This window comes from Tiliqua scincoides, chromosome 4 (assembly GCF_035046505.1).
Source record: "Tiliqua scincoides isolate rTilSci1 chromosome 4, rTilSci1.hap2, whole genome shotgun sequence".
Taxonomy (NCBI): Eukaryota; Metazoa; Chordata; class Lepidosauria; order Squamata; family Scincidae; genus Tiliqua; species Tiliqua scincoides.
This window is the reverse complement of record NC_089824.1, coordinates 114,763,232-114,791,161: the sequence shown is the minus strand read 5'-3', so window position 1 is coordinate 114,791,161 and position 27,930 is coordinate 114,763,232. Positions and strand designations below refer to the sequence as shown.

The window sequence follows — 27,930 nt, the reverse complement described above, 5'->3', positions numbered from 1 at the left end:
GTGAATTGTTGGAGGGGAGGTGTAGTGGTTATCTACACAGGCGCTGAGCTTAGCCTTGGTAACATGGTAGGCCGGCAAGCAAACTTCCTGGTTTCCCCCCCCCCCCCAGGCATGCCAGAGTGGGCCAGTTGCTGAGTCTGAAGCTCCAGAGCCTGTAAACAAAGGATGTTATGAAAAAGTGCATATCTAGGAATGTGTATTGCGGTCAAGCCAGAGCCAGCAGGTTTCTTAGCAGTGCAGATTTCAGTAACCTTCAATAATTTTCTCTAGTGTCATCATGTGTTTGAAGAATGAATAAAAAGTCTGAGGAAGCTAGCCGGGACAGCGGACTTCTCTCTCAATCTCAGACCGTCCTACTTCCGGCTCAGCTCTCCCTGCTCTCAACCCTCTGAATGTTTGTTGTGTCTCTCATTGCTCTGACTTCTTACTGCTCTAGTTCTAACTTTCAAACGCTCAGAGTGCTTCTGCTTTTGGCACTCTCACTCAGGCACAAAGGTTCTAAACCCTGGGTGCTTCCCAAGTAGCGTTGCATTGCAACAGGGAGGATTGTGTCAGTCTAGCTCCTTGCCCCTCTTGCGTGACTAGTAGAGCCAGAACAGATTATATACATTGCAAATGATGCAAATTTACTTAAGTTAGACTAGCTGCAGAACTGAGCTCTACTTGGTGCAAAATTAATTGCTTGAGAGCCGCTTTTTTATATTTCTTTTTTGGCACTGAGTAACCTCAATCCTGATAAGGGTAATTACATAAATACATAAAGGACCACCATTTTTCCTTCAGCTGAGCAAAGTTATTGTGAATATTCAATAGATTATGTTGTGCATAAGTTCTTGGTCACATCATAGACTGATGTGCTTTACCTTCTCCCCACTAGCCTTAGCTTCCCCCCACCAGCCTCTGCAATGTGTTACATCCCTCAAAAAATTAAAACAAAAACATTTGTCAGACCCACACAAGTATTTATTAGCAAAAATAAATTTATTTCACTAGCACAGAGAGATAGCAATAGCATAAGATCAGGAGCTCCTTCAATCATTACTGTTCAGCTGCAGTGGAGAAACACAAAGGAAAGGAAGATTATCAGGGCCGAATCCTATCCAACTTTCTAGCACTGATGCAGCCATGCCAACAGGGTGTACACTGCATCCTGCAGTGGAGGGACTATTAAGGAGGCCTCCTCAACATTTGTTTCCTTAAGACTGCGCTGCGGTTGCAACAGTGCTAGAAAGTTAGATAGGACTAAGTCCTCAAACTCATGAATGAGTTTAAAAATGAAAGCAAATTTTAAAAGTTTTGTTCTTTAAAGAAATGGTTTCTCCACTGCCTCATTATCAAAATATCTCCATGTCTGGGGGCAGAGAGGCAAGAGAGTAAAGAATAATTACCAAAACACACATATTAGTATGATCAGATGGAACAGTCTCTTTCACAGCAGCCTCAACGTAGACTGTTGGAAAAACAGGGATTCCGGAAACCACATACACTTATAGGGGCATCAATCGAACTGGTGTCTTGTTAGGTCACTACAGTTTATACTGTGCACAACACCTTCTTGCCCTCCCCCAGTTCAGACTGCAGCTCCAATAAAAATCAGATTTTTATTGGGACAGGGGTTCTCCATTGTCCCATTTTATTATAGAGGTCAAATGCAACTATGTCATGAGGAAGAAACTACCAGCAGGGCTCATCTATGTGGCAGAAAGTTCCTCTCATGTGGTGTAACACTAGCAAAGGAAGGGTAGAACTTGCCAAGGGGGAGAGTGCCCCACAGACAGGAATGATGTGAGAAAATAGACCTGACTTCATGAACTAGTTTCTTATTAGTTATGTCTTCATTGTGAGTGGCCAAAAGGGCATCAACATCCTCACTCAGTGTGGCCAACTGGCAGCCCAAAGGCTGGATCTGACTTCTGGTGGCTGTAATCATCTATGTGGTCCATAGTTTCACTCATGAAGTAAAAAAAAAGTTTCAAGTAGAAGGTAATGGAAGCAAGCCCATACTTTATTAATTCTGTTTATTTTGTTTGTAATTAAATGCTCAAATGTTCACGCTCTTATTGCGATGCCCCAGTTACGGCTACAGGGTGCCGCCTTCATTACAGCACCCAAGCAAGTCAGTTTATGTAGCACATCCAGTCTCTGAACCATTATCTGAAGAACACAACAGCCCCTTGAAAATATAGAAGTTGGCCATCCCTGTCCTAACTACTAGGAACATCAGGCTAAAAGGCACTTGCTGTTCATGCCATGCTCCTTTCCTCTCGCTAATGATGCCAGAGAAGGGCTGACATTTTTTTAAAATGGTCTTTAACTTCCCCTCCACCTGCCATATTGGTTAATACTAAACAATCTACAGCTGCTGTAACAGACATGAAGAGAGAAGAGAGAAACAAGACACTTGTAACATTATTTGTTTTTAATCAGAGGGTCTGGGCATACCCAGACAGACAAACACTGTCAGAAAGGAAACTTCAGGCCCTTTTAAAATCTCAGAACTTGAGCACTCACGCAAACCTTTAAAGAAAGGTACTCTTGGCCTTGAGAGTCCATAAACTACCTAAACTTTTGTTTTAACAGCAGTCCATAGACCAGAAAAAATAATCCACTTTGGACATTAATGCAGCTGTGTTTCAAAAACACAACAGAAATTGCTTCTTTGTACAAGAAGCTGGTCTGTGCTACATGTTGCCTGCTGAGAGTTGAATTATTACAGGTGCTTAGTGCTAACAGGGTGTCGAGCCTGTAGTTACACATGTAGTTAATTTAAAAGCCGTTATACAGCAAGCTTACAATTTACACAAGGGATGACCAACTTGAAAAATGTTTTGCTATCTTAGGCACATTATGGAAAGGCAAAGAAACCCTCAAAAGGGCTATCCAGCCTCTTCAGGGTAGTTTTCAGGTAATATATTAGTTCTTTGCTCCACCTCCAATCAAAGATACCATCGGATCTTACAGAACTATATTTTTCAGGCCCTCACACTAAAGCCCAGAACAAGCATGCAGAACAGACATTGGCTAGCCATGTTTTAAACAACATGGAAACCAAACCACTGAAAACCTTTGAATTGCTGCGGAAATAAGTGATGAATAGGGATAAACTAGTGATACTTGTTCCCTTCAGACATTTGTCAGGATATTGACAAATACTCCCTCATCTTTTCCCCAAATGAATTCCAAAGCCATGGCTGAACATAATAGGGCTGAATGAAGTTCCCAACATTTTTCCCACAATTTTTAGGGCAGGAATTGTGCTGGGGAGAAATGTAATGGGAAGCACCTCCCTCAACACTGAACTTATCTAGATACATCTTGATAAAGATGTGGGTTGAGATAATAGTAATACATTTTTATATAGCAGATTTCAAGCGGTCAAACATATATAATCTCAATAACCCTTTTAATCACTTTGTAAGGTAGGCCAGAGTTATTATTCCCTTGTTATAGAGGGGGGATTGAGTGAATATGGCTTGTCTAAGGCCATCTGATGAGTTCTTGACAGAGGTGATATTTGACCTATGCAAACTTCCAGTTCACCAGTCATGCTTTTATACTAGCTATTATACTAGCCTAATTAGCCCATTTTTGCCAGGCCCGCAGGGGTACATATTTGGACCCTGTTGCATATATGCAATGTTGGGCAGAAATGGCTTAACTGGGCTGCTGTTAGGAGGAGGACAGCATATAAGGCACTTATGTTAAAATGAGCACTTTAACTTGCAAAGGGAAGCAGAGATATATGAAGTTAAAGGGACATGAGAGGAGGAGGGAATAAAACAGAAGATGATATGTAGCAATTCTTTGAGAAAAGCAACTTAACATCTACTTCATACACAATCCCCAGTTTTACTTTTCTTGATTACAATCATGACCAATTTCTTAACAGTTAGCTTTTTGCTAAAAGTAGAGATTTGCCACATTTTCTTTGAAAGCAAGTCATTGCAGGGATGACTCTACTAATATCAGTCCTGCCCTTCCAACCTCATGTAAACCTCATTCCCTTAATGGAGACAGACAGGCCCACTACTCCTTACCTTTGCTCTTGAGGTGCCATTTCTATGGACCAGATCTTTGGCAGCAGCCATTTCATTTTTTAAGTTGAGACCTTGCTCTGTTTTTTCTCTCCACTGAAGTTGCTCATCAGTTCTTGGAAAGGAAGGATCAGAACTTGCACTCAAGAAACTTGTCCATGGTTGGTCTACCTGATAAAGTCCTTACTACTCTTTCAGGTTGAACACAGACATACAAATAATGATCCACTCTAAGAAACCAGGGATAATCAACCAGGGTCTAAATAGCCAAGTGCCATTATCCCCTCCTTATAATTCTAGAACAGAGAACAGTCCCAAATCTCACCTATTCTCTCTTAATGACACAACTATAGGAGACTACAAGGTGATGGTAACAGTAGTAAAGATGGAAATTTCTGTCATGAGCTTGACTGGAAAGGTGAAGCGAAGCCAAGCAACTAGTAGACAAGTTGTCTAGCTGAAGGTACACCTGGGAGAGGGAAAAGCTGGGATTGCAGAGAGGACAGGGCTTTGTGGAAAGGAGATGTGATTCTGGTAGGAACTGCTAGTAAGGTGGCACTAATGAAAGAAGGTGCCTTTTGACAATGGGGGCTTTTGGGGGGGTGTTATAAAGTTCTAACACTTAGGAGAGTTTTCCTTCCTTCTGGCTTGTTGATATCCTTAGCAATCTCTATTTCTTGACAACAATGGTGTGCCACAACTCAGATCTATAGGGCCACTGAAAGATGCACTACAGTATAGGTGTACACACACACACAGACACACACACCCACCCCTTGTCCATATCTTGGGGTTATTTTGCCTTTAGTCTATTGATCTATGGGGAAAGATGTGTAGGCTGAGAGAGGTAGGCAAGGCATGTAAGCCCAACTATGTTATAACTGGGCCCCAAGAAAGATCTGAACAAAGGTGACGCAAACTCTGCTTGCCTGTGCCATTTGTGGCACCTCTGCTGCAGGCTGGCCCTTATTCTTCACACAAAATAACTACTTTACAGCAATGGGGGGGGGGGAAGAGTTCTAATCAATTTTTTTTTTAACATCAGCTGCAAACACAGCAGCATCACACACACTGGCTTTATTGAAGGTAGTTTCACAATGGCTCAGAAGTTTCTGAGTCCAAGTTTAGTAAACACAGATCAAGGCATCTCCCAATGACCAGTCAGACTGAGCTTCTCTATCTAGGTACAAGAAACAGAGACTGGCCAGACTGAGATAAAGTCTCCCTTCCCCATGACAGAAAAGGGCACAGAAATACTTCAGTGTAACTGACACAAATCAGCCTTGCACCCACAAAGTCCAACACTACATGGATTCTTTAACCTGGAAATCAGTTTTTAAATGCTTCAAACAGAGCTCTCTGATTAAGATTTTAAAATAGAAGTTTTGCTGCTGTTCCCAAATTGGTCTCAGTAAAGTGTCTATAAGAACCACATTACACTTCAATTCTCTAAGGGATGTTTATGCTATGTTTGCCTAGTGGGATCAGAATGCTTCCAGCTAAGAAGAGGCCAAAACATTTTAAGAGTACTTTAGCAACCCAGAGAATCAAAAGGAACTATCAGCATATGGTCTGAAACATAAACCCATTCCCCTGTCAACACTAAAGTAAGTGTCTCCATTAGTACACCAGTACAGATACACCAATGCAAAATACTCACGTGCTGACTGCTGTGAAAAATGCAGGGCTCTTTTATCACTCTTCCCTTTACACATAAAAGCGTGAATCCAAGTATCTCTCCCTTAATCTCCATTTTTCTCCAAAGGGCTAAGTGATGAATAATGCTACCAAGTACCCCCCACAGGATGTGTGTATAGTTTTGTATTTGAGAATCTGTAATTAGAGTATGATTTGTCAGTGGAAAAGTTACCAAACCAGACAGGATCTTTCATTTTCCTTACCCACTGGCTGCTGCACCCTCTCTTAGGCTAATGGGTAGCCTGGGTGGCCCTTACGGTACCTCATGCGCATGCGGAAGAAGGTGTACATGCCCAACAGACACATGGAGGAGAGAAAATACAAGGCAATGCACAAGCTGACATCTAACTGGGAAAAGCCAACGCCTAATATGTGGAACCACTGGTTCCTTCTGAGGGAGAGCACATTCTCCTTTTCACCCTCCTTCATGGCACCAATTAGCTGCTGGGTTCCAAATTCCTTATGCCTTAGATGCTCCCAGGCTGCATCATAATCAAAAGCCTGGAGGCCCTCATCTTCCATCAGCACCATGCCAATTTCCCTCCTATTCCGCCGTAGCCTGCTGTTGGCCTGGCCTGCCACCTTCAAGGCCTTGCTCCTGTAGTGCTGCTCACTGAAGATATCCAAATCAACAATATCTTCCTCCAGCTCTTTTGTCTTTGTGCTCATCTTGATAATACTTGGCCTACGCAGCTCTTGAGAACCTCCTCTCTCCAAACCAGGTTTCTCTACTCTCCCATTCTCCAACTTCTCTGTCCTCTTGTTTTCCTCAAACTCCTCTTCGACTCCTTGGCCATTCTCTCCTCTCTCCAGCTTCCCCTCAGTTTGATGGTCTCTATCCACGACATCTCGACCATTTCTGACCCGATTATTCCTCTCAGGCTTCAAGAAATCCAGGGAAAGTCTGGAGAAATGAAATTTGAAGAACCGCAAAATGGCTCTCTCATCCCACATGCGCCTCCCATTGATGGTTAATTGGCATGACCAACACAAGTCTTGGGGAGGCCATTGGATCTTGGGAAATTTGGGGTCATCACTTGAAGTACCTGGACAAAGAAAACCCAAAGTGAAATTCAGGATATTGCCATCATGAATCCCAAAGAATGTTCTTATGCAATACTCTGTGCAGATTTTAATATGCTTCATTGAGAATCAGCTACAGATGGCCCACAGGCAAAATTTGGCCTGAGGAATGCCATCAGCTTGTTCTCAGGATGGTTTTAGAGGTATTGATGGTTCTGTTGGACTATTGGCACAGTGTTTGAGATTGCCCAATCTAGTTGCTGACTAGTGTGCTACATAGACAAGTGATGTTCAACAGCAATCAGTTGGCTGTTGAACATCAGATCCTTCAAAATCTCAGATGTATTAAGAAAATGAAATCTTCCAACAGAATCTATCTAGTGTCTTATTTTGCTGCGCTTCTTTTCTGCCATTACATACTTTTAAAAGGATCCAAATTCTGGTGGATCAGGGCCCCAATGAGCTGCCTGGATACATCTTTCGATATGGGTTGGCCTTGTATGGAGGCTAGAGTTATTGTGCAAGACTAGCTAGCATATAAGTATAGCCTGATTGGGACCTTTATAATGGTTGTGAGCTTAAATTGCCTAATTCGAACTAATTTTTAGAAACTAAAAGGGAGTCCAAAGAGGATGGTCCGGCAATATTTATGGAATACATTTGTTCATACTTTGATGAGCCATCAAGGGTTCTGCAATAATGTGAGCACCCAATATGAAAAAGTCTACAAAACATTTACACTGCTATCCCATGAAACAATGCTCAAACTGGTCTACAATTAAAAGACAATTTTAAAAAATTAAAGAATTGAAATTTAAAAATTTAAAGAATTTTTTTAAAGGATGAAAAGGTATGCAGTATCAGACTAATCAGTGGTTTCACAGTGTTGTAATTGTTATCTGTAGTACTTAGTAAAGAGAATATTTCCACAGCAGAAGTGGTCCTGTAGCTCTTTCCAGAATAAAGAGTGCTTTACAATTTTTATTGCATTTCTCCTTGCTACAACCCTCTGAAAGAAGGCTGAGAGATGCCAGCTCACCCAACACCATCCAGTAAGTGTCTTGGCTCTCTGATGGATTTGAACCAGAGCATTGCATGGAAAATGCCAAATATTCCAACTGTTATATGCCGTTGGTTAGTCATTCTGCCCCAAGGGCATCAAGGATGATAGCAATTTTTTTTAAATTTAACAACAACAACAACTAGGTATTAATATACCGTTATATTTATAGACCTCCTGCCTAATGTCATGCCATTAGGCTTTCCCTGGGGGGAAAAAGCACAGCCTTAAGCTCAGCTTTCTTAAAACAATGTTGCATATAAAACTTATAGAGCAAATGAGAATACATTGGCTGTGATTCAATCTATACGCAGGAGCTTGGCTTCACCACTGCCAACTATAGAAAGTAAAAGAGTTCTGCCTTTATTGTACAAGAGCTGTCTTGCCCTTGTTTGATTAGTTCAAGGTCCATCAAGCTCAAAAAAGGTCAGCCAGATGCCTTTGAAAACTCACAAGGACACCACACGAAGGAGAAGGGCAACCCTTGTTCTTTGTTCCCAAACATTCAATATATAGAGGTCAACAGCCTTTGAGGTATTTCCCGTTATACAGAGTCAGCACCATAATAACTAGCGCAGATTAAACACTGCCGAAAGCACACTAGCAAGGGGCAAGGGTGGGCATTCTATCCACCTGCTACCCATTTGCTGAATCAAGTGGAAATTTAGCTAAAATGTGTGGATGTGGTATGTTTTATATGTATTTATGCACGCTTGGCCATTATGATCAAAAGCGGAACCTGCTGACAATCACAAGGGAATGCTTACAGTCTTGCATTCAACTGGTGAATGTCTGAAATGATGGTGCCCAAGTAATAGTGAATGTTGACAATGACCATTTGCTGACTATCCACATGCACTGCTCTATCTCTGTATTTACAGACAGATGCGTGAGTGGTTGTCAACATTCCTAGGCCACTGTTGACAGTTTCAGCATTCAGGAAATTGGCCTACATAATTCTTGCTGATGAAATTCTGATGAGGATTTAGCATGTTTAAAATGTTTAGCATGTATAAATAGTTTGCCCACACTGTGCTAGAGGGAATAAGTGGTTTCAGAAAAAAATTACATTAAAAACTTCAAATGATGTTGAAATAAATGCCACAGAAAAAGGGAGATTATGCCCCTGAAATGGGGAAGAAGGGAATTTGCTCTCCCCAGTGGAAATAATTCTTTTGATTCCTTGGCTAGGCCAACGAGCCCCTCCCCACTCCCACAATCATCTGTCAACTAGTCATCTACTCCTCCCTGTGTCAGAGACAACAGGCCCGTGGAACAAGAGACTGCATCTGTGTGCAAGAAACCAAGCATTTGGAAAGCTGTCTCGGGAGGAGGGTCCTCCCAGGGCACGCGTTTAGAAGCCCCCTGCGGGAAAGACGGATAAGATTTAGTAGCTACATCTCTGGCTCAACACCACCAGCTGTTTGTTCTTGAATGTCAAGAGCCTGCAGTTGGCCCCCCTCTCCCTGTCTCACAACGGAGCTTTTGTGTACCACAGGGGTTAACTATTAGCTACTATTAAAACATGATATAGCAAAATATTCAGTGAAATATTCAGGCCATTCACTTCCATTTATGATGGGAAATTAGCTTAATTCAGAACACTTTTCCCTTACTCAGCCATTGACTGCAGGTATAGGAAAAGCTGCAGCATCCTGTATCAGGAACTTGGCCCACTTTTATTTTGAATTGTTTACTGATTTTGTAGATAACAGTTCTGCTTTTAATTTGTATGAACCAATTCTGGGTCAAAAATGAGATATACATTTCTTAAATATAAAGAAAAAGTGTCCCTTATTGCACAAGACCAAGGCACAGTCCACTTTCATAAGAACTGCAGCAAAGAACCTCACTGAGCAAAGCTGGTAGTTATAACCATTACAGCTGCAATCAGAAAGGGGGGCACATCACACAACAGAACAAAGAGAATGCAAAACCTACATCTCCAAAGGTTTATTAAGCAGGCTGGAACCCAAATTTCCCAATGTGTTTTGAACGTAAGTGTTCTTCCTCAGGGAAAAGCTACTCAGGGCCCAATCCTATCCAACTTTACAGTTTACAGGTGCAGCTACAATGCAGTCCCAGGATAAGGGAACAAACATTCCTTTACCTTGAGACTTCCATGATTGCCCACTGCAGGATGCAGCAAATGCCTCAGTTGCATTAGCACTGGAAATATGGATAGGACTGGACTCACACTAATTTCATTCAGGTTTTCCAAGTACAGAAAAACTACTAGTCAAATTTAGTACAAAACGTTTTTCTGTAATTCAAGAAACCTGAATGGAATTTATAATTGTGCAACTGTTTGACACAGTCTATTTAATCTGCAGCAGATTAAATTTAACCAGAAAAAAGTCTGATTTTGTTCCAGTGCTGAATAATTTTTAGGTTCAAAATGCATTGGAAAATCTGGATGTCCGCTTGCTAATCAGTTTCTCTTGCACCCATTGGTTTTTGCCCCACTGGGTTTGGTGATGGTGAAAACATCAATTATTGAGGGCAACACTTGGCATGCTTTTCAGTTTAAGACTACATGAGTCATGAACTATCTACAATATAAGATCCTGATTTGATAAAAGAGGACAAACTTTCATCAAAGAAGCAGAGAGGTGATTCAGGCCCAGTAATTCTTAAAGGACTTCTGTCTGCTCCAATGCCAGATTTAACTGTTGCTTTGAGTATCAAGCTGCATCATCCTCCATAGCAGCTCCCATTTCACCCCGGATCACATATGTTCAATCTTGGACAGGGAAGAACTTTGCCTGAAACCCTGAAGTGCTAGTCTGTGCAGAGGATACTGAGCTAGATGGACCAAGAATCTGACTTGGTACAAGGCAGTTTTCTATGCTCTAATCTTCTGCCCACATGATTGGGCAGATCATATAGTTATATGAAGCAGTGAGTAAGCAGCCATTGCACTCCACCTAAGATGCAACAGGCTACATTTTCAGAAGGCCACATCTCTCGCCTTCTCAGCAAGTGCACCAGAATGACCAGAGCAAATGGAAGTCATTTGTTAGCCAACAACTACCAATAGCAGGCAGCCAACCTACATTCCATCAGCAATGGGGTCCTTTACCTGCCAAGCGAGCATTGACTCTGTTATGCCTTGACCACAGCCAGAGTATAGCCTCATCTTTGTTCTTCACTTTGTTCATGGACTCTGCTGCCATGCCTTCAAAGTGGTCTGCACACTCCCGGCAACCAAAGAAGTACCGAACATAAGCTCTCATGGTAGGAAGGACTTCTGATGGTGCTGTAGAGAGATAGGACAGAAAGAATTGGCAGGCCTGTTAAAATGAGAGCAACAAATGAATAAAAAAAAGTTCAGCCATAACTGCATTCTCTCCCACAAAGTACAGCTATTTTGTAGTCATCATATAAGAACAGCAAGAGACCACAGGGCACATTCACATAAACTTTACTCATTGAGGTAATTACCGGATTGAGCAAGAAACTTTTCAGAGTTGAAAAGCTCTGCCCTCTGATTGACCCTAAGATAAGGTGAAGTGATAACTGGAGCTTGATTACTTGGCAAAAATTTTATGTACTATAGGTGAATATCTACAGTAATTTAAAAAGGTAAGAGTTTACATTTATCTGATTCCAGAAAACTAGCTACATTAGTTTAACTTTATAACCTTTGTGTAAATAATAATTTAATTACTACTAATCTGGTTCTTTACTTCCCCCACCCACAACCATAGATTAGTGTCTTCTTGCAAACTGGCCATTAAATTATTTTTCTTTCCTACTCCCCTAGCGAAAATGGTGAGACCAACATCTAGCATATGAAGGCATTTTCACATGACAAGTTCTTCTGAGAAGAAAAATGTGATTTGCAAATATTTTCAGAAGAAATATGCATTTCCAAATGCTGCCAGGATGACAAAACACATTCTTGTATGTAACAAGTGTCCTGTAGATATTAAAAAATCCTTCATAGATCTAAGTGAAGAGGACCACAATGATGAATATGCACATAGTTTTTCTCAACTTTCTCGTTCAAGAAGTCCTCTTTCTACTCCATCTGTAACATCAGCAGCAACACAAAGTGTTGTCCCATCAGCAGCATCTTCAAGTAAACAGATACCGAAGACAGCTGCATCCAAAAATTATTCAGTGACTGTAGACAAGATGACACCTGAAGATCAGGAAAAAATGGATCAAACTCTTGCAAGAGCAATATATTCTTCTGGAACACCATTTTCAGTAACTGAAAATTCATACTGGCAGGAAGCTCTGAAATTATTAAGACCCATTTGCCCAGCAGACATTCTTTGAGCAAGCCTCTTTAGGAGTTGGAATATGAACGTGTAATGAAATCTGTGCAAGGAAAAATTAATGAAGCACTTTGTCTTGCACTGCTGGATGGACAATGTGAAAGGAGAAGGAATTATAAATTTTGTTATAAAACCTCAACCAGCTTTTTACAAAAGCATTGAAACAGGAGAGAACAGAGATACTGCAGAGTATATCAGCTGTAAAACATGTGAAGTCCTACAGAAAATTGGGAGTGGTAAAGTATTTGCTTTGCTGACTGACAATGCCAGCAATATGAAAGCAGCATGGGAGATCATAATGGAGAAATACCTACACATTACTGCAATGGGATGTGCATCTTTGCTTCTTAATGATATTGTGAAACTGGACACCCTTCAAATGATCTATACATGAGCAAAAGAAGTTATAAAGCATGTAAAAGGTACTCATATTGTAGCTGCAGTTTTCAAGAAGAAGCAAGTAGAAAAAAATGCAAAGAATAAAATAGTGACGCTGAAGCTCTGTAATCAAACTTGGTGGGCTGGGGTGGTGATCTCCTTTGAAAGTTTACTAAAAAACAAAGCTCTTCAAGAAACAGTCATAGTTGAAGATCTTAAAGTACCCAGAAGTGTGAGAAACACTGTTCTTGATCAGGATGTCTTCTGGGTTCAGCTGCAAAATTCCCTGAAGAGTCTAAAGCCAGTTGCTGCAGCAATCACTGGATCTGAATCAGAAAGGGCACTTTTGTCAGAAATTCCTTATCTAATGACCCGGATAAAACAAATCTCCACTTACAACTACAGAAGTAAAGAGAAAGATTCTTTTTTAAAAAAGGGAAGAATTTTGTTGCCATCCAATTCATGCTGCTACAAATCTGCTGGATCCAAGATTCAAAAGGCGGAAATAGAAGTGATGACAGCACTGTTACTGCATTTGACTGGATTACAAAACAAGCATCACATGTAGGACTTGATGTTGGGAAGGTACTTTCAAATGTTGCAGAATATAGAACATCTTCAGGGATTTGGTTCAGGAATGCAATCTGGGATTCTGCCAAACATATTCCTCCTGCAACATGGTGGCAAGGTCTTTGCACAACACAGCCTCTGACTCCTCTTGCTTCTCGCCTTCTTCAGAGTCCTCCATCTTCTGCAGCATGTGAAAGAATCTGGTCTATGTTTGGAAACACTCACACTAAATCAAGAAATAAACTGACATGTGAAAGGGTAGAGAAGCTTGTTTCAATTTGGGCAAACCTTCAGTTTTTAGAAGTCCATAATAACTGTGATAATGACAGACACAACAGAGTAGCTGCAGAAGCAGAGACCGAAACCGATACAGCTCAGAAAATGATTCTGATTAAATTTCATGCCCATTCATTGAAAATTAGTCCCAGTCCCTTCTATACACTTCCCCCCTCTTCAATTCTTTTTATGAGAATGGGTTTTTTTATTTATTTAATACTATGGAGAGGAAATATGAATAATTGTTACTTCTGGATTTTTAAAAATTGTTTTGTGGAGGTTTTTTGTCTGTTCCACATAAACTAGTAAACAGTTGCTCCATTTGTTACAATTACAAATAAATATTTTAAAAAGTAAATTCTGTTTGTAATTGTTTGGATACACTATATTTTTAATATGATAGTTGTGATCATTTTATGCCAAGTCAAATTGTCCATAGTCATATTTTACGTTCCTAAAGTAACAGAATGACTTTCAATCTGGAAAAGAAAGAGTGCTAATGTAGCATTTTTTTCAATTTTTCTAAAAATTTCTGTTTTTTAAAAAAACAAAACAGAAAAAAAACTGGGTTTTTTTTCTGAGCTTCAACATTCCCGGAAATTTTATATCTCTAGTTAGGAACAACTACTTCAGTATCAATAGGCAGAGGGTGCATCACTTACTGTAATACTTAGGGTTGCGCAGTGCTTCCTGCACTGTCAGGAGGTGGAAGAGAGTCCAGAGTGCACATGGATAACCTCTGTACCTAGGTTTGCTTCCTTGACACCCAACCCAGATTGGCTCTTTTGGTAGCCTGGCATTTGGAAGCTGAAACAGGGCAGAAGAAAAGTCATGGAATGAAGAAGGTTGCAGGAAAAGGAGAAGACTGACTGGAAGGAAAAACATTTAAATAGTTTTCACACTGCATTCCATGGTAGTCTGAGGTTCCTCAAAAGCCTAGCAGAGTGTGCTCAATGTGAAGATCAGTAATGGAAGCTGAACTTCCCCCTCACTCTTCATCTTCACCATGCTATGCGTAGTTGTGTGTGTTTGGGGAAGCACTCTGAATACATTCTGCTTTTACTTTCACAGAATAAAACACGTTCTACATAAACATACAAACAAATGAATTCCGAGAAAGAAAAAATAACAAATATGAGACAACATTATCTATTTCTTTATAATTCCAATACACTATGGCCCGGGGTGTTCTGGAGGGGCGCAAAACAGTAAGTATCTTCAGACACCCATGTAAAGCAGCCTTTCCCTCTCGGCTCTTGCCTTCCTGAATGTCTGTGAAGCGAGTGGAGGAGATGCCTCCACTTTGCTTTTGTAGCTGTGACTGGCTTGGAAGTGGAGGGATCGCTTTGCACAGGTGTCCAGACACCTGAAGACACTCACTCTTTTGTCCCCCTCCAGGAACACCGCTGGACTGGTCAGTTCTCTTTTATGTATTGGGTTTCCTGTGGGGACTCTTAAAGTTCATTTTGCTGTATTATATTCTACATTTTTCTAAACCTGCTAAATAGCAAGGATAGCAGATTTTTTCCCCAAACTTCAGAATATGTTTCATCTTGCAGTGAATAAACTTAATATTCAGTGTCTGGATTTTCAAATAAATCCCTTTTAAATAGAACAATTTTTGGACCACAGGTAATATGTAGGTTAGTTATATCCTTAATTAGATTTAAAATAGTTATCCAATAAATTTTGATCTTGGGACAGCTCCAAAAATATAATAAAGATCAGCATGAATGGTACTACATCTCCAGCAATTGTCATTTTACATGTTTTTATATACACACACACCCCCATAGCCATCCATGGAAGACTGATATTCCACTGGTATTGTATATCTGAAGAAGTTTTCTTTTAAAAATTTGTGCTAACTATCATTTTAAAAGTATTTCACATCCACTGCCATTCCTAAACAGATATCAAAATGAGTTCATGAGTTCATGATTTGAGCATAAGGAATATGTTCTAAGTGTACTCTTGAGGCACAATGGACCAGACCTGTACCCCTGCATCCTAGAATATCCCCAGAATCCTATGCAACACACAGAATGTACACCAAAGGGACAAGGAAACAGAAGTTGTTTAGCATATAAGTAGGTACAGAAAATTCCCTGAAGATAGAAAATAAGTGGCACAGAAAAAGGAGGAAAATATGCAAGCTTCTGGGAGAAAAGGAGTTCCTTGTTCACTTAGCATACCTCTTTTTTATTCTGTAGTGCTTCCTCCCATTCACTCTGTGAGACATTTGCCATTGGCTTCAGCCACCAATTTAGGTTGCGAAGGTAGTTCATGACCACAGGGCGTCCAGGAAAATACTGGTATAAAAATGTAAAGAGATAGGAAGCAAGAGGATTAGTTATAGGGATCCATAAACTCCCATGTGATACACAGGTGAAGAAGGGACAAGCTCTGGATGCTAGCACCTGTAGGACTGTGCAGATTCTGCACTATCAAGGTGGCACTGAACAGCATACTAGATGCAGAATTCAGATTCTTTAAGAATCTCAGTTTCCATTAAAACATAAAACAGGAGGAAAGCAGTATATTAGAGAAGCCAAAAGGATGATGGGATCTCTTGCCCCAACTTAGCAGGGTGAGAGAAAGGCTATCCATGTAGTCTGCATTAAATACACATGTCACACAGTGTATGGTTGATAATCCCTCTCAAAGGAAATCTTGCAGAGATTTTTCCTGAGAGTTAGGCTAAGCACCTCAGGGCTGCAGATCTAAACCACATGGTGTAAAGAAGTGAAGTTCCTTTCTTTAACATTTCCATTTGTCAGTGCTATAGTTGGCTGGTTTGTTTTTGAGATGCAGTCTCCCTTGAGGGACTTCCAAATTCCTCAGGAAAGCTGGCTTTCCTTACTGAAGTACCTGGCACTTGAACTGAGGCCTCTCTCCCCCAGACATACGGACATATACACATCCTCTCCCCAGCAGACACCATCATAAGTGCTAAAGATGAGCAAGATCTCACCAGCTCCATCCATCTGCTCCTCAGGACAGGTAACTATATCTGTGTCTGGAACCTTCTCCCCCCCCCTTTTTTTTCTCCCCTTCTCTTCCCATCTTTAGTCAGCAACTGGGTTGGCAGATCAGGGAGCCCTAAAATCCTTCCTTACAACCTATCCTTTTCTAATTTCCTCAGATGCACCAAATACCCTCCACATGCAACCACCATGAAAGCTAGGTACAATATATTCAAGAACTAGAACCAAGAAATGTGCATTATGTTTACCTTTGTGCTTTTGTAATAAAACTATAATCTTGTGCTGAAAGTTGTCTTTCTCTCAGTCTCCCTTTTAAGCAAAAAGGAATTTTCTCTGCATTACGCCGTCTTGTTATCTAGCCTGTGATCCTGAAGTTTCCAAAAAAGGGTAGTATACTAATTCCCCTAAACAAAACAGCCCTTTTTGGTAACAATACAGCTTCTGAAACTGTAACTTAAGAATGCCAACATACAATCCAAAAATAAAATTTAACACCACATTCAAAACTAAATGAATAAAAGAATGATTTAAACAGGAGACAAAAACAGCAGAGAAAACAAATCTCTTATTAGATCCTGCCAAAACCTTACATAAACAAACAGACTTACATTGGCACAAAAAAGTAAGAGCAAGCAAGAATCTCTGGCGAAGGCATTCCATAATCTGGGCACCTCCATAGAAAAGGCACTCAGCAGCTTTCTAGATAGGAGCACTGGGACCACAGCTCCAGCATACAGGTAAGGTGGCCCTTCAATATCCTGGCCCTATGCTATTTAGGACTTTATATGTGAACAATAGGATTTTGAATTATGACATGAAACAAAATGGAGCCAGCGAAGATCTTTAAGATCTGTGTAGGCATGTTCAGAACACCAAGTCCCATTTAATATCCTGAACTAGTTGAAGTCAGCAAATGATTTTCAGAGGTAGCCACCCAAAGGATTACTGTAAAGCACTTTATGTGGAATTTTACTAAGGGATGGACAACTCCAGAAAAGTAATATTTTTTCCAGAAGGGGTTGCAATTGTTGCACCGACCAAAATTGACAAAAAAATGTTCCTGACTATGGATGCAACTTGGGCATCCATGTGCAAACCCAAATCTAATATCATCCCAAGCTGCAAACCTGACCCTTAACAAAAAGTTCAACTCCATCAAGAAGAGGTCAAATATCACCCCCACAATCAATCATGGAGAAACCAGAACCAAAAGTTGGGTGTCTTCAAAACCATGATGGAGACCATTTCTAACAGCCTGCATAAAGTCTGTTAGGTACAACAGTTAAAGATACACTAAAACATCCTCATCTGTCCTATGTGCCCAACACCAGGTATAAACAGTTTAGGTTAAGATCAAACCACACACTATGTGCCCTGGGAGCTGGACTTTGCCAGGACTTGAACCTGGATGCAGAAAACATGAGGAACCCCACATGATATCTGGTTGCTTCCAATTAGTTTACCCACTGCTTTCCAATAGGCTATGAGAGATTCCTGTCCAAATTTGTCTTAGCTGCCACTTGCTAATACTGGGAGATTCTTTTTTCATTTGTATTCAAGAAGCTGCCGCAGCAAAAAAACCCAACCCCTGTGGGCCAACAGCCAAGATCCAAATCTTGATCGTAACTCCAAAATAGTCTCCAAGGAACACGTAAAGCTACTTTGACAATAAGTCAACTCAAATCCGATTAGCATCAGCACTTTAAAACCACAAGCACTCCAGGGAGAGGGGGCCAAAGAGCTACATACGCTCACAGAGGGGGAGAGGGAGAGCGATGCACAGGAAAAAGCCATGTCACAGGAAGAAAGACAGGCAAGTGGGAAAATGACAGGTTGAGAATGGGGAGGGATGAGGTGGGGGGGACAGGAGGAGAAGAAATAGGAAAATTGATTGGGAGGGTGGATAAAAGGAAAAGAGGTTTAAGAGCCCTCTGTTATTAATGGAGTCTCCACTGACACACCTGCTATGCTACCCAATTAGTGAATGCAAGCAGTTCTAAAGGGGGGGTGGCTATTAAGTTTCAATACTGACTTTTTCCACAAGGGAAACAAAATTGTCCTCAATTTCTTTCCTAAAATGCCCTGCAGGAAAAGTATAAAGAAGGACCTGTGCTAAAGATCTCTGTTTTAAACAGGATCACATGAAGGAAGAAGCAGAATTGCCTTATACTGCATCACACTGCCATAAGACCAATCTGCCTAGTTCTGCATTGTCAGACTGGCAGGAGCTCTCCAAGGTCTCAGGCTTTTTTCTTTGTGTGTTACCAGAGATCTTTCTACAGGACAGAACCTGTGACTCAATAACATGCAAAACATGCATCCTACCTCTGAAGTATGGGCCCTCCAAAACTTAAGGCTTCTTCTGAATGCACAGTAGCTAAATCCCTTGGAATTTATATGAAGGAAAAACACTCAGGAAAGAGAAAATTCAAGGGCCTTAAAGAGTTTAATAGTTGGATCCTGGTAGCACTGCTCCACCTTGTGGCCTACATCAAACAGCTCATCTTGCATTTTTCAGAGGAGTTACCATGTTAGGCTCAAATCCTAACCCACTTTCTAGAACTTGCACAGCTGTGCCAAAGGGATGTGTGCTGCACCCTGCAGTTGGGGGGCACTCACAGAGGCCTCCTCAAAGTAAGGGAATGTTTGTTCCCTTACCTCACAGCTGCATTGCCCTTATGTCAGTGCTAGAAAGTGGGTTAGGATTGTGCCCTTCGTCTGTTACAGCAATGAGATTTGGACATCACAAAGACCACATTTATTGGTGGCATAAGGCTTTGTGGATGCACCAAGGCTAAAGCCCACTTCATCAGATGCAGAAACTGTTGTTCTAGGTTGGCAGATTTTGAAATGCAAACTGCAATTATCCCAGGCAATGTTCAAAATACACTTTATATACATCTGAACTCTATATGTGTAAAGTTAAAAACGCAACCTTTTGCGTTTCACTGCATTTTACTTTTGGTCCTACTATTTACAATTGTTTATGAAGACTCTATTCCATCCTAGAACAGTGGTTCTCAAACTTTTTAGCACCAGGATCCACTTTTTAAAATGACATTTTATTAGGACCCACCTACCTATATGAGACTAAAAGAAGTTTTAAATTACCAGTCACTCAAGCCTCATTTTTTACCCTTTTTACTATGGGGGGGGGGGGAACTGCCTCCTGGAGCATTTGTTGAGTTATACGTTCATCAAATTGGGACAATTCTGGTGGTGTTGTGTTTCGTCGGCCTGCATTATTTCTAGTTTTGCCAAAAAACTGGAAGTGATTTTTTTTTAACTTGTCATTGTCATTCTGAGCCCCACAGCTCAGAATGTAACAATATGATGACAATGATGACAAAAGTGTTTATGTAAAAGCTAAGATGGGAGGGGAAGAGAAAAAGGTGGGACTGTCACAGATCTTACCTTGACCAATAAAGCCACGTACTGCTTCAAAGCAGCAAGCCGTTCTTTGTCGAGCTGGAGGAATCGTGCTACCTCCACCCTTAAGCTATAAAGCACAGCAGACTCCACATCAGCCATGTACAGCTTTTTCCTGTGATAGAAAAGTGGGTAAAGAAAAAAGAAAAGAAAAAGTCTGCTTAGTTGTAACAACTACATTATTTATACAGCAGGAGTCTACAACTGACTATCTAAGGCCAAATCCTTTCTTTCACCATCTAGCTCAGACATAGGAGGGTACATGTGGCCATTAAATTTATGGGTAATCCATTTTGGTGAAGGGGGACCAGGTTGCTGACCAATCATCTCCTCCTTAAAGTAGACCTCCATTAAAACTAACAGCTGACCAGGAATTTATAGAATGCACCATGGCCTTTGCTAAACTTGCCATCTTAAGGGCCCAATCCTATCCAAATTACCAGTGCCGATGCAGCTGCAATGCAGCCCCGAGGTAAGGGAACAAGTGTTCCCATACCTTGAAGAGGCCTCTGTTACTGTCCTCCCACCACAGGATGCAGCGCATGCCCTATTGGAAAGGCTGCAGAAGTGCTGGAAAGTTGGATAGGATTGGGTCCCAAGTCTGCTATAAACAATAAAGGCACTTTAGCAACTAATGAATTGATGGGGGCCTGTGTGTTTGTTAGATGCATAGAGATGTGGTTTTAGTCACCATGAAACCTTACATCTCAAAAAATTCTAGCACAAAAGTTTCTTGCTATTGTTGCCTTTGCAGCTTATTCCACTAAAATGGTCCCAAGAATTCATTCATGTCCTGAGTTAAGGAGAATGCCACCTTCTCCTGGAGGGATAAAAAAATCTGGCACCTGCCTCAATTTCAAAAGAATTTCTAAAGCAAAGTTTCAGATGTTAGAGCCACCACACAACTGCTTTATTTGTTCTGCGATAGTCCGTGGAGAGATGGGGTAAATTAAGGGACATCCACTAATAGAATTGTAATATTCTGAAATAATGGATAAAGCAATATGCATGGAGTGGCTTTTTTCTTCTAATTTCTATGGAGTTGTAGTCAACAGTGCATTCTCTGAAGGAACAGTTCTACCATGTGATAAGCTGTCTGGGGAGCTTCTAATCTCCCATTCATATTTCATCCAAATTCTGTTCAATCTCTGCCAAGCACAAGGCTGGTTCTGAGTACTGCGGCAGCCCCAACAAAATATTAAAATGAAGTCCCTCTGCCGATGGCTCTTCCACCTAGCCATATGGTTTTTTGAGCCCTGACAAGGTCTTCTTCATTCTCCTCTGCTCTCAAAGTTGTGCTTGATGAATCACTTACTGAATATTGTGGCTGGACAATCTACAAAGGTGTTGTGAAAACATCAAAGTAGTTGGATGAGAAGAAACAGTAGATGAAATGGAAGCAACCAAAATGGTCCTCACCTATCTGCCACCCTCCAGGGGGTAGGGGTAGTCTTTGGTCCTTCACTTGGTGGCTCAGTAGGGATGAAGAAGTGTCCTCTACAGACCCCAGGTAGCCTTCGAAGATAATCTGTGTAAAGGGACCTCATTTCAGCATGCCTGTGAGGGAACATAAGGAGAGGTTCTCTTGAGACTAGGGAGAATCTTCCAAAGTACATCATGCAGCCCATTCAGTTGTTTAACCCAAATACAAGATATCCAAGAGCAAAAATTAAACTTGTCACTTCTCTTTTCAGAATTTATGTGCTTGTGGCTGCACTACTCCCTCACCAACACAAAAGTGTTTTAGATTTTGTGCAGAAAGCCTCCAAATTGCTCCTAGTCTGAGATATACAAATTATCTCAAAAAGAAATTACTGAGAGAGATAGGGTTACAAACTCTAGTCAATTAAACCTTGTCTGTACAAGAGCCTCATGGTCTTCTGAACTGCTGCGGTCATCACTACATGATAGGCTCTGGCTTGATCTAGATCAGGTCCCACTGGGTTGTGCAAGACTTGTCTACAGGGTTCCAGACCCAAACACTACCAATGTCAGCACTGCTTACATCTGCCAGAACCTAGCAGCCTTGTAGTTCCACAGGTATCATGGGATAGGGTGACCTCCCCTGCCACCCAATGGGTCTTCAATACTAGCTAGATTGCAATGAACTCAGATTGGGCCCAACTTTTGCAGTGCCCAGGTTCACAGCCAAGGTCTGTAGACATTTAGAGAGATAAATAAAATTATAGACTTATCTCTCTATGGTTGAATAGAAAGTAATCAAAACGTGTGCTTAAAAAATGCATGTGAGTTAGTGGACCAAACTGATCCAAGCATATTTTAATATAAAATTGTAAGCCTACAAGTAAAAATGTGTAGATTACCTTTGAAAACTTAATATTTATAAAACCACTTTTTAATGAGTGTGAAATGATTTAATAAAAATATTGACTATTTTCACCCTAGCGCGGGGCCCCCTTAGGCAAGGGCCAAACTGGGAGCAATTGGTCCAAACGGCTTAAAGCTGGCCCTGCTTGCCCACCCCAATTTTGCAACCCAAAATCCTGTGTTAATAGGCTTCTGAGTCAAACATAAAAAATCCAAAAGATTAAGCCCCCTGCCCTGAGAAGTTAACCCACCTCAATCAGGTTATGCTGCATCACAAGCCACATACAAAAATAGCTGCGAAGTGTCATGCCAGTGATGTCATTGCAAGAGGCCCAGCAAGAGCAGTTCTCCACCACAGCGCAACCATTAATCCCTTCCATAGAACATCACTTGCAAAACAAATTATCCCCAGGGCCCACTCTGGTTTTCCTGGAGTCTGGAACATGTTGCCAAACATACCATGGCCCAGCCACCAAATCAGCAAAGGGAGTTGCTACAGCCCACGAAAGTCAGACTGCTGGTTTATTCAGTCTTGTTGAACTGTAGCAGCCGATCTCAGTTCAGCATTCCCTACTGCCTCCTATATGCCTATATGCCTCAGATCCTCAGTGCTGTGCAAGTTACATTCCACCATCCCCATTCACACATGTTCCACATTTATCAGCTTAATTTCCAACAACATCCATTAGGCTCACAGTAACCTTCCAAGAGATGCACCCCCTGCAAGGCATCCATCAAAGGAGTTCTGCTCCTGTACGCATGACCATTACCATAACTATGTTTTAAAAGTCATTTTCAGCAATTTTACATAGAATCCCATGCTTAGAGCATGAGTTGGACCTTAAGAATCTTCATATTTTGGAGTAGTAGAATGCCAAAACTGGCCCAAAGTTCAAATTCCTGCAGAACTGTGAACAAGTTAAGTCCCTCAGCCAAGCCCACCTCAGTATTGGTACAAAGCTAAAATGAGATAAGCCCTATGCTTTGAGCCCTTGTAAAGAGAGCTGGATACAAATATGATTAATTCTTTAACAGTATGTTGTTAGTGCTTATAGATTATACAAGTATGTTGAAAAACAGCAGGCAATATAAGCAAAAGTCTCCAAACAAGTTAGCGCAGAAGCAAGCCATAAAAGAACAGAACGAAGAATGTATGATAGGTTGATGCAAAACCAGCAATTCACATGAATTCTACTGCCTTGCTGCAAAAAGACATTTTGCAAGCAAAAACTGCAATCTTTCATGCAGATTCCCACCCCCCTCCCCAGTTTCAGCACAAAAGAACAGTACTGTACTTCTTGGGACAACCCTTGGGACAGAGAGCCTTTATTCCCATGTAAACTGATTATAATGTGAAATGATCTATAGGTTTTATTGCGGGCAAATCAGAGCAGGGGCCGGGGTCCATTGGGAAGGCCCTCAGATTTAAAACATGTAAAATTTTTTGGCATCTCTGTTGAACCAAAATATGATACAGCCTCCCATTTTTAGTTTTTATTATGGTTAGGAACCTCAAAAATGATAACAGAGAGGGCCTAATTTTATCAGCATCAGATTTCTTGGATGGACTGCCTAAGCAGGGTCCACAGAACTGTATCCCAGAGTTCCAACACTGTGGGATGGCAGTGGGTTCCAACAGGGTACTAATCAAGGTTTGATGAGGAGCAGTCAAGCTAGAGAAGAAACAAAACTGTTTCCCAGCAAAGAATGGTACTGCCTGCAGATTTCTTCAAGTTGCCTCAAAGTCATCTTTAAGATTCTGGTCTCCCTCCAAGTTATTTTACTAGCTTCTCTGTGAAAGCAGCCTCATCTCGTGCACAGGATTAATAAAGAACAAGCTTAGCCCATCGATAGGTAGGGAGGCTCAAGATGCAAATAGGCAAAACCTCCCAATGCAATCCACAGCAGAGCCAAATGAGTAAGAAGTGGCCAGCCAGTGTGAAAAGCAACAGGACTGACTGACATTAAAACCCTGAGGGAGCCATAGCCAGGATTTCAACTCTGCTTTCTCAGCCTGGTGCCTCTCTGCAAGCAGATGGCCAGGAGACTGCATCCTCACAAACAATTTTCTCCTCCACCAGCTCCGTGGCAAGGAAAACAATGGCTCTCCTATTGGGTTAAGCTGGCACAAGAAGATGACATCACTCCACCGTGGCTCACTGTCTCCCTGATGGGTTCTTAGGATAAGGCTTGCAAATTCCATGCGCACCAGTTAAAAAGCCAGCTAAAACAGGAATGAAGAAGGCTTCCTTCCTTTTGGCAGAGGAGCGAGTGATACCATCACTTCCCTAAACAAGCCACTGTGCCAAAATGCCCCCTTGCCCATCATAATAATGTCTTCACTGCCAGGTGGACATCAATCATCCGCTAAGAGTCTGGGAGGGACGGGTAAGAAAAGAGAGACCATCTGGTTGTTATTTAATGTGCTATTCAGTAGCAGGAATCCACCAGAGGGCCCAAGCACAGGTTCCATTGTCCTCTGCCAGCATCTCAGAACCAGCCATTGTCTGGCTCCTAATGAACTTTTCCACAATTAGAAAAGCATGTGGAAGAGTAGAGCAGCTGGGTGAGAGGAGAGTCAAAAACACACAGTTGATCACTTGCCAGGTTTCAAAGCCCATGCTCGATTATCTTCATAGTTTCAAAATTATGTAAAATAAAACCTTCACTTTAAAGGTTAGTTGGAGTATACTAGTTTACAGTCCATAAAAAGAAAAGCAACCACCATCAGAAATGGAAGGGTTCTTAGCTACAGGTGACAGCTACTAAGGGTCACTGAAGTAGCAAATTATTTGCAAGCAAAGCACTGCCTTATAGTAGGTAAAACTGTTGCTCCAACCAGTATTACCTGCTCTGGTAGCAGCTTTCCAGAGACTCAGGGAGTTATGCTATCAAGATCCTTCCCTCTGGAGATGCCTGCTGTCATGAAAGAGAAGGGGGACTTCCAGCAACCACCCACTAATCCATGACAGTGATGCCTAGTGCCAAGCATTCACTCCCTTCCTGTCTCCCACTCTTCCAATTGGTTTAACCTGCAGCTTGGTGGGACAAGACCTGGTAGATCTAGTTCACTGCCACCAGCCCAAGAGATTCTGGTTCGGGGGGGGGGGGAGGTTCCTTGGGCAAAACCATTCCCCAAGAATGCTATGCAGAGTTGTCAAAATGCTCTCACTCTGTCACTAATACCTGCTGAGTGGGGAGGTTGACAAATCCACTAATTTCAGAATAGGCAGAGGTTTTAAGCAAAATGGTTTCATTAACAGTGAGGGAAAAAGAAAAGACAATTTAATTAGGCTTGGGTTCTTAACGTCCCCTGAATGGGGGACTCTGCAGGGAAGCCTTCACGTGCAGGCCGAGACTAGGCTGAGAGCCTGGGTCCCCACGTGGCCTAGTGTAAGCTAAGGCAACTAAGAGCTCCCAGCCTCTAGATGGGAAGGACAAACAAACATAGAACAAAACCTAACATGTCTAACTTCTTTTTGGTACCTTCTCTACTTCCCTTGTGCTCTCCCCAGCAGCTTTCACTCTGCTTACCAAAGAGGCTCTCCCTGCCTTGCCCAACCTCAAGCACGCAAGGGGGGGGAGTGAGAGAGAGACTGACTCCCTCTCAGGCCTGGAGATTTTCCTCTCCACCTCCCCAGCCCTTAAATTCACTAGCTCCCCCTTTTGAGCCTGAAGCCTCTCAGACATTGGAAGGAAAACCTTCCACAGTAAACTACTGTTAACTGTTTCACCACACCTGCGCTTGAACCTGTGACCATCTACATACGAAACATCTGCTTCACCACTGAGTTATGACCCTAATCTAGTAGGCAGGTGTCCAATTCAAATGAACTTAGACAAAATTCTTCAAATACCCTGCACTCACAATTTCTCACAGTCATTTCCATCCCAATCTGATGACGATATGTTCACCAAAGTCTTCTTCCCACTGCTCATTTCCTCACTACAAGTGTTTCACTTTCTGGGCAGAAAAACTCAGCAAGGGAAGGAGACACAAAATGTTTTAAATACAGAACTTGCTGTCATAGCCCACTTCCCAATGTCTGCCCATTTCACTTTCTCAAGAAAATAAAACTATATTGTTAGCTTGCTTTGTGCAGTTCTAAAAAAACTAGAAAAGCAGGATATAATTTTTTTCAAATACATAAAAATAATAAAAAGAGTGACCTGCCTGCCAATTCACTGCTAGAATTAACAGGACCAAAACTTGAGCAGCTCCAACTGTAAGTTCCTTCAGACTTCCACCTTAAGTGGCAAGATGCAGTGGTGATCTTAGTCCTAGTACCACCTGGGGCCACCAAGCTGCCGCCCCACTCCACCAGCTGAGCTGCCACTCCCCTGCCTCCTTTTCAGAGGTCCAAAGAGGCCACATGCAGCCTCCTCAATCCCCTGAAGGCCTTATAAAGCCCTTGGAGAGCTGAAAAACATCACTTTCGGTTTCACAGAAGAAGCCATAAATGATGTTTTGATGCCCTTAGAAGACATTCTTAGGGGTGGGGAAACCACCCCAGCCCTCAGAAGGTTTTCTAAGGGCTTTAAAATGTCACTTCTGGTTTCCTCTGGTTTCTTCACTTCTGTTTTTCAGCCCTATATGGGCTTTATAAGGCCCAGCCCTTGCTTCCCTAGCCCTCAGACCACCTCTGGGTGAAAGGCCTTCAGGGGGCAGCCCTCAGATTGGTGTGCTGGCCGAGTGAGTGCCAAGGGGTGGCACTGCGGGGTTATGGATGATGATGAGGCACCGCCCCCCCAGGGGCATTTGTTGTTCTTGCCCCCTCAGGTATACCACAGGCAAGACGAGATTCCTTACTCACAAGCCATTTCTGTGTTGCTCTTTGCAAGCATTATATGTAGTTTTGTGATGATCAGCTAAATCAGCTAAATGATGATTGGCTCCCTGGCATAAGCTACAAAAGCAGCAGGAATAGTCTTGAGGACCATGAAGTTCCTTTCCATTTAATCTTCTAACACACCCTTATTTAAATCAGGAAGACTCAGGTGGCAAATCCCACCGCAGCCATGAAGCTCACTGAGTGCCATCGGGCAGCTGTCTCCCATTCTCTGTTGGAACATACCTCCCAGGTTTGTTCTGCACATGAATTGACCTAACTCCAGCATACACCACCCGGGCACAAATGTGACCAAAATTGACAGACCTAGCAAATTATATAGGGTACTGGAAGATTCATGCCCCAACAACCAAAACCAGGTACAACCACCACAACAATCAGCCTCAAACCCACCAGGCCAAGAAGAGATTATGATTCCAGTGCCAAAATAAACCTAAACAGTGCTTAACCACAAAAGGGACTAATAAATATTTGCTTTCATCAATTTTGGGTTACTGTCATTACAATTTTACTGGTTTGTTTACTTGGGGGGGGGGGAGTAACTAAAAGGTCCCATAATCTACTTTATTAGGTTGTGGAAGGATCCACTGATTGGACCTCATTAAATAGTTGAAGAACCAATGTTATTAAGAATTCCATAGGTATGTGAGGGATCAACAAGAGCAAAAGAGAACAATTATCCTGAACAGCAATACTCCTGATGCTTCACACAGGAACGTTAAATACACAACCACACCCTCTATATAAACAGAGTAGCCCTTTACATTCACTGGTATCGTCCCTAGGGGACATTTCCACTCAAACAACGCCCAGAAGAGGGATTCATGTTCCTGGCTTCAACTACAACAGGATCCTCCCTACAATGAAGATCCTCTCATGCACTGTACCACACAGCCCACAGGTCAGACAAGCACTTGCATGCCCAAGCATCTCGATGAAAACAGCCTTTGGCAATGCAGTAGTCTGAGGACTGCCCATCTGTATCAGCACTGAAGGCTGGTGTCTGACTAC

General features: G+C 41.9%; 1 protein-coding gene across 1 annotated transcript in view; it reads right to left on the bottom strand.

The window, feature by feature from the left end:
* Positions 1 to 955: 955 nt before the first annotated feature.
* QSOX1 (quiescin sulfhydryl oxidase 1) overlaps positions 956 to 27,930 on the bottom strand; it is a 94,297-nt gene continuing 67,322 nt past the window's right edge. The window contains exons 7-12 of the mRNA XM_066625883.1: positions 21,161 to 21,298; positions 19,727 to 19,856; positions 15,521 to 15,637; positions 13,988 to 14,132; positions 10,898 to 11,074; positions 956 to 6,778 (exon numbers count right to left, since the gene is read on the bottom strand). Of these exons, the coding sequence (XP_066481980.1) occupies positions 5,958 to 6,778; positions 10,898 to 11,074; positions 13,988 to 14,132; positions 15,521 to 15,637; positions 19,727 to 19,856; positions 21,161 to 21,298 (1,528 nt within the window). The 3' untranslated portion in view covers positions 956 to 5,957. The remainder of the gene's footprint in view (positions 6,779 to 10,897; positions 11,075 to 13,987; positions 14,133 to 15,520; positions 15,638 to 19,726; positions 19,857 to 21,160; positions 21,299 to 27,930) is intronic.